Raw genomic sequence first — 7,763 nt, forward strand, 5'->3', positions numbered from 1 at the left:
CTGGGCGGCAAATATAGCCATGATCAGAAGGTGGGTCGCGGGGGAAGGGTCAGTGTGGGAGTGGGTAGAGGCGGAATCATGTAAGGGCACGAGTTTGGGGGCATTGGTAACGGCTCCTCTGTCATTCTCCCCAGCCCGGTACTTCACAAACCCAGTGGCAGTGGCGGCTCTGAGAGTTTGGGGGCAGTGGCGGAAGCATACGGGAGTGGAGGGAGCGTTGGTGTGGGCTCCAATTTGGGGCAACCACTGGTTTGTCCCGGGGAGGCTGGATGGGGGGCTTCGGAGGTGGCAGAGAGAGGGATTGAGAAGCTGGGGAATCAATTTATTGATGGGAGTTTTCCATGTTTAGAGGATTTGGAGGAGGAGTTTGAATTGCCGGGAGGGAATGGGTTTTGATATCTGCAGATAAGGGATTTTGCGCGAAGGCAGGTTCTACCGCCACAGGGGATACAGGACAAGGTGGTTTCTGGAACGGGGGTGGGGGAGGGGGAGGTTTCGGAAATTTACAAAGAACTTATGGAGTGGGAGGAAACCCAGTTAGGTGAGCTAAAGTGTAAATGGGAAGATGAGTTGGGAGGGGAGGTAGAGGCGGGTCTGTGGGAGGATGCTCTGAACAGAGTCAACACGTCCTCATCATGTGCCAGGCTCAGCCTGATACAATTCAAGGTGGTTCATCGGACACACATGACGGTGTCCCGGATGAGCAAGTTTTTTGGGATAGAGGACAGGTGTGTGAAGTGCGCGGGAGGGCCTGCAAACCATGTCCACATGTTTTGGGCATGCCCGGAGCTTAGGGGACACTGGCAGGGATTTGTGGATGTCATGTCCATTGTGCGAAAAACAAGGGTGGCGCCGAGTCCAGAGGTGGTGATTTTTGGAGTTGAGGAAGATCCGGGAGTTCAGGGGGCGAGAGAGGCTGACGTCTTGGCCTTTGTCTCCTTGGTAGCCCGGAGACGGATATTGTTAGCATGGAGGGACTCGAAGCCCCCGAAATCAGGCGTTTGGGTTAGCGACATGGCCGGGTTTCTTAAGACTTGAGAAAATTAAGTTCACCCTGAGAGGATCAACGTTAGGGTTCGTTCGGAGGTGGCAGCCGTTTATCGACTTCTTCAGAGAAAACTGAACTGTCAGCCGAGGCAATGGGGGGGGGGGGGGGGGGGAGGGTGATGGGATAGGGGGGAGTTAGGCTATTTTGTGTCGAGAGTAGGCGGGAGCAGTGGGAGATGGAGGGATGTTTACGCACTGAACTATGCTTATATTTGTATTTATATTGCTTACTGTTATAAAAGCATAAATGCCTTAATAAAATGTTTTTTAAAAAACTTTGCCCCTCGCACCTTAAACCTGTCACCTGGTAATTGACTTTTCCAACCTGGGAAAAGCTTCTGACTATCCACTCTGTCCATGCCACTCAGAATTGTGTAATCTTTTTATCAGGTCGTCCCTCAACCTCCGTCGCTCAAGTGAAAACAATCCAAATTTATCCAACCTCTCCTGACAGCTAATACCCTCCAGGCCAGGCAACATCCTGGTAAACCTCCTCTGTAACTAAAGCCTCCACATCCTTTAGGTAATGTGGTGACCAGAATTGGAGGCAATATTCCACGTGTGGCCTAACTAAGGTTCTGTACAGCTGCAGCATGACTTGCCAATTTTTATACTCAATGCCCCGACCAATGAAGACAAGCATGCCGCCTGCCTTCTTAGCTCCTTATCCACCTGCGTTGCCACTTTCAGTGATATATTTATTGTAATTTCCCAATCTACCACAGACAACTTGCCCCTCATACCATGACAGTTTCCTTCTGCGAGAAACACCCGGATAAATTAGGCAAAAGAACCCTGTAACCACCATAGCCCATCTTCATGGCAACATGGCTGCTTTGGGAACTAAATATCTTCCAACGTGCAAACACCTTTTCATTCTGTGCTCCTCGTCAAACTTGGAGCCAGGTAATCGCAACTAGCCTCAAAAATGGTCAGCCCACCGGAGGCAGAGGTGTTAGACCGGCCGGTCCAGCAGAAAGAAACCCTCCAATCATCACCATTCACCAGATGTCAGAATGAACAAAATGCAGTCCTGGATGTCAGTAAGAGCAGAACCAATAACAACGGAGCCAACATCTGTAATTTATTGTGAACTTGTTGGAGTCACAACAGGTGTGATGAATCACGAAACCCCTCCCCACATTGAGAGCAGATGAATGGTCTCTCCCCAGAATTAACTTGCTAGTGTCTCCGGAGTTGGGACGGATCATTGAATGTCTCCCCTGCTCAAAGCAGGTGAATGCCTCTTCCAGGTGTGAACTCGCTAGTGTTCCTGCAGTGTGTATGGATATCTGAATCCCTTCTCTCACTAAGAGCAGGTTAACGCCTCCTCCCCTGTGTGAACTCGCTGGTGTCTCTGCAGGTTGGATAACCGAGTGAATCCCTTCTCACACTGAGAGCAGGTGAACAGCCTCTCCACAGTGTGAACTCGCTGGTGTGTCTGCAGGTCAGATAACTGAGCGAATCCCTTCTCACACTGAGAGCAGGTGAGCGGCCTCTCCTCAGTGTGAACTTGCTGATGTCTCCGTAGGTCGGATGATTGAGTGAATCCCTTCTCACACTGAGAGCAGGTGAACGGCCTCTCCCCAGTGTGAACTTGCTGATGTCTCCGTAGGTCGGATAAGTAAGTGAATCCCTTCTCACACTGAGAGCAGGTGAATGGCCTCTCCCCAGTGTGAACTCGCTTGTGTGCCAGCAGGCTCGATGAAGTAGTGAATCCCTTATCACACTGAGAGCAGGTGAATGGCCTCTCCCCAGTGTGAACTCGCTGGTGTGTCAGTAGGCTGGATAACCGAGTGAATCCCTTTTCACACTGAGAGCAGAAAAACGGCCTCTCCCCAGTGTGAACTCGCTGGTGTCTCCGCAGGCTCGATGAAGTAGTGAATCCCTTCTCACACTGAGAGCAGGTGAACGGCCTCTCCCCAGTGTGAACTCGCTGATGTATCCGCAGGGTGGATGAATCACCGAATCCCTTCTCACATTGAGAGCAGGTGAACGGCCTCTCCCCAGTGTGAACTCGCTGGTGTGTCTGCAGGGCGAATAACCGAATGAATCCCTTCCCACACACAGAGCAGGTGAATGGCCTCTCCCCAGTGTGACTGCGCCGATGAGCTTCCAGCTGAGACGGAGCCCTGAATCCCTTCCCACAGTCCCCACATTTCCACCGTTTCTCCAGGGTGGGAGTCTCCTTGTGTCTCTCCAGGTTTGTCGATCAGTTGAACCCTCGTCCACACACAGAACACGTGTAACGTCTCTCCCGCTGTGAATGGTGTGATGTATTTTCAGGCTGTGTAACTGGTTAAAGCTCTTTCCACAGTCGGTGCTCTGGAACACTCTCACTCGGGTGTGTGTGTCGCGGTGCTTTTCCAGTCACACTGATGTTTTGAAGCCAACAGAAAAGACAAACATTTCTCCTTCTCGATTCTAAGTCCGGTGATATTTAGTTCCAAGGAATTGAGAGACTCAGTCAGATTGAGACGTGACGATTGCGATTTCTGTCTGTAATTCCTCCTCTTCCAATATCCTGTAAAAACAATTTACAAAAGTTACTTTTCTTCTCCTCATTTTGGAGAAGGTTTCCTGAGGGTAACGACAGTCTGGCCGTGGGGTTAATCCTCCGGGTCCTCAGTCTTATTGAGGAATGTCCCCATGGGTCTATTGTGGTGGTGATTCTTTTGTATTTTTGTTATTATGGGAGGGTTTATGTGTTGTTGACTTTATCCTACTCTGGTACAGACGGGGCTTTTATTCTGTGAAAGGAGCAGTTTGGGGAGACTTTGGTGACTCTGGTGTAAAGTGAGTTGGAGGAGGGGGTAATGGCGCACGCCCGATTGTTGTGTGAAAATCTGTTCCTGTCTCTCTGTCGCCTAACTAATGGCGGCAGTTAATCTGCAAATTTTCTCAGGTAATGTACGGGGCATCCATCACCCTATCAGAAGGAAAAAGATCCTCTCCTTTCTTAAGGAGAAAGTCGACATAGCTTTATTACAGGAAACACATCTGGATTATGAGGAACACTTTAAATTGAGGCGGGATTGGTTGGGGCAGCTTTTTTCACCTCTTTGTCATCGAGTAGCAGGGTTGTGGCAATGCTCATTATACTATCCAAGCAGTCAGGGTAACTCTGCCGATTACAATGTGCATGTCAATTTCCTTTGTGCCGGTCCCTCCATCTCCCGTCCCTCCCCTCCGCCCCCTTCACTTGTCGTTTCTGGGTCCTTTCCTGGGCCCTTCACTGTACAATGGGAGTTATCTGTTATTTACAAGTGGACGGTGCCCTCCCTTCCCCCCCATTGATGGGCCTCCCCCCTTCCACCCCGCGCACTCCCTGTCCTGTTTTAAACCTTCCCTTGGGGGTTCCTCTTCTTGTGTTTTTGTTCTCTGCTCTCTGGTCTCTGTGTCAGTTGGTTTCTGGCTTCTCCCTCCTTTTCCCAGTAGCCCCCCCCCCCCCCCACATCCGTTTCCTGCCTGCTCCCTGTGATCCCGTTGTCCCCCGTACGCCCACCTCCCTCCCCAGTGTTCCATTGGCCGCTGGCTTCAAACAGGTCCTGGAACAAGTTGGTGAATGGCCTCCACACTTTGTGGGAACCATCCTCTGACCCTCGGACGGTGAACTTGATCTTCTCCATGTGGAGAAATTCCGATAGGTCTGCCAGCCAGTCTGCAGCCTTTAAATAGGCTGTGCAGAATTCGACAAGTCTGGGGCATACCCAGAACATGTGGGCATAGTTTGCCAGGACCCGTTGGCACCATTCACATTTGTCCTCCATCTCCGAGAAGAACCTGTTCATTCGGGTTCTTGTCAGGTGTGCTCTGTGCACAACATTCAGCTGCATGAAGCTTAGCCTTGCGTAGGAGAAGGTGGAGTTGGTCCCGTTCAGTGCTTCGCTCTAGAGTCCCCACCCTATTTCCGTCCCTCGCTCTTCCTCCCATTTTTCCTGGATTTCGTCAAGTAAGGAGCGCATCCTTATTAAGAGTTGTCCGTACAGGTCCCCACAGTTTCCCTTCCCCAGACTGTCTGCGTCCAGTAACTCCTCTTGCATTGTGCTTCTCAGGGTTCCTGGGTATGCTGGTGTCTCCTTGCGGAGAAAGTTTTTGACCTGGAGCTCATCCCTGTTTGGTAGGTCCAGTCTCTCAGTCAGCTCCTCTAAGGTCACTAGTCTATTTCCCGTGTAAAAGTCCCTAATTATCAGTGTTCCACCGTCCTGTCTCTACCTCTTGAAGGTGGTGTTGAGAATGGCTGGTGCAAACCTATGGTTGCCGCAGATGGGGGCCAGAAAGGACACATCGGTCATACTGAAATGCTGCCACATCTGGTTCCAGGTTCTCAGGGTAGCTGCCACCACTGGACTGGTGCTGACGGGGATGGGAGTGTTGCCGTAGCAAGGGCCGGGAGGGTCATTCCTGTACACGAGGACTCGTCCATCATCAACCATCCCATGTCTGGGTCCTTTACCCATCTCCTCACTCTTTCGGCCGTGGCTGCCCAGTGACAGTATTGCAAGTTCGGGAGGGCCAGGCCTCCCATGTTTCTTCTCCATTGTAGTACTGTTTTAGGGATTTTTGAATTCTTGCCCCTCCGCACAAACGATGTTAGGTTAGGTGGGTTGACCATGATCAATGGACCGGATTATGGGACTAGGATGGGGAGTCTGCCTCTGTGAGTGCTTTTTCTGAGGGTCAGTGCAGACTTGAAGAAGCAAATGGCCTCCTTCTGCACTATAGAGATTCTATGTCATCTATGTTATTTTAATTCGACTCTGCTGTTCGTGTGTTTTGTAATATTTTGGGGTATGCGCCCTGCATTGTTATTCTTCTGTTTTTATATAATCTTACCCTCTTTCCCCGCTCACTATGTTAACCTGTTAACTGATCTGGCATTTCATCTAGAGGCTCTGGTCGCTCAAATATCCTGCTCTGAATTAATTCTGCAATGTGTTTTTTTTACATAGAACATACAGTGCAGAAGGAGGCCATTCGGCCCATCGAGTCTGCACCGACCCACATTAATCCCTCACTTCCACCCAATAACCCCTCCCAACCCTTATGGACACTACGGGTAATTTAGCATGGCCAATCCACCTAACCTGCACGTCTTTGGACTGTGGGAGGAAACCGGAGCACCCGGAGGAAACCCACGCGGACACGGGGAGAACGTGCAAACTCCGCACAGACAGTGACCCAGCGGGGAATCGAACCTGGGACCCTGGCGCTGTGAAGCCACAGTGCTAATCACTTGTGCTACCGTGCTACCGTGCTGTTGCTTGTATTTATGCGGCAGTATCAGTTGTTCTACACTGTACCCATTTTCCATCAATATTTCTGTTATTCTGTTGCATTCATTATTTTAAAAATGGTAAAAAAACATAACAAAAGCAATATTAAAAATCTGTCCAACTCATCCTTGAATATATTCAGTGACCCACAGACTCCACTGATCCCTATGGAAGAGAATGCCATAGACTAATAGCCTTTTGAGGGAAGAGATGACTGGAAATATATAAATAGCGACAGTACAATATTATACAACCAGAAATAATAGTAAATGTACTTTATTACAGACCATAAATAATATATCTAATTTAAAACTACTAGACATATCTCTAGCCGATATTAATTTACTGTCCCATTAAATAGCAGCCATCTCCTGGAGAAACCAGCCCTTTAATTGTGATAAAAGAAAATTACTGTGGGTGCTGGCATCTGAAACTAAAGAGAAAATGCTGGAAAATCTCAGCAGGTCTGGCAGCATCTGAGCATCTGTAGGGAGAGAAAAGAGCTGACGTTTCGAGTTCGATGATTCTTTGTCAAAGCTTTGTCAAAGAGTCATCGGACTTGAAACATCAGCTTTTTTCTCCCTACAGATGCTGCCAAACCTGCTGAGATTTGCCACCAATTTCTCTTCCTTTAATTGTGAACATCAGGAAAGAGACCATCCTTTTATTTATTAATTATTTTTTCAATGCATTTTATTCAAACTTGTATCAAAGTAGGTTACAGCAAATAACACCCCCGGGAAACATTCTTCCCAACAATCAACTATATGGTTTGTACAGATTTTTCTCCATTTCCATTCCCCCCACCACCCCCCACACGACGAACAGCTCCTCAAACATGGTCACAAACATCCCCCACCTTTTCTCAAACTCCCCTGCTGCAACCTTAACTCAGACTTTCTCTTCTCTAACCGCAGTAAGTCGTGCAGGTCACCCAACCGCGCTGCTACCCCCGGTGGCGAGAGACCATCCTTTTAGCCAGACAAATAAATGTGTCAAGCTGAGGGAGCAAGGATGTCAATGTCTTTCAGAGAGAGAGACCTGAGCCAAGCTTTCCAGAGTCTGCACCCTCCCTGGATTCACTTCCTTTCCCTTCAGTTGCTGCAAGTGACCAATTGAAGGTGAGAATGAGAAAAGAAATGGAAAGGGGGAGAAATGAAAGTGTTTCACTCACAGATGTTGGAGTTTTTTTCCTTCACTTCCGCTGTGACATCACAATGGGGCACTGCCCGAATCAGCCAATAGGAATTACTCTTCCGCGCTGTCGTCACCGGGTTCCAGTGCGCAGGCCCGGCGCTCCCCGCCCCCACCCGTTGTTTCGCCCGCCCCTTGAACAAGGGGGAAAATTAACCGACAACAGAACCTCCTCGAGACAAGGTTTCCAGGCAACCGGCTGACGGCCAGAGCGAGAAGCCAATCGGTGATCTCCCCCTGCCCACG

General features: G+C 49.5%; 1 protein-coding gene across 1 annotated transcript; it reads right to left on the bottom strand.

Moving 5' to 3' along the window:
- Positions 1-2,111: 2,111 nt before the first annotated feature.
- On the bottom strand, positions 2,112-3,259 carry LOC140421874 (uncharacterized; the record flags this gene model as incomplete). Its single annotated transcript, XM_072506834.1, has 1 exon — positions 2,112-3,259. A coding segment is annotated over one exon (903 nt), but the record flags the coding sequence as incomplete, so codon positions are not given.
- Positions 3,260-7,763: the final 4,504 nt, after the last annotated feature.

Source organism: Scyliorhinus torazame, chromosome 5 (assembly GCF_047496885.1).
Source record: "Scyliorhinus torazame isolate Kashiwa2021f chromosome 5, sScyTor2.1, whole genome shotgun sequence".
NCBI lineage: Eukaryota > Metazoa > Chordata > Chondrichthyes > Carcharhiniformes > Scyliorhinidae > Scyliorhinus > Scyliorhinus torazame.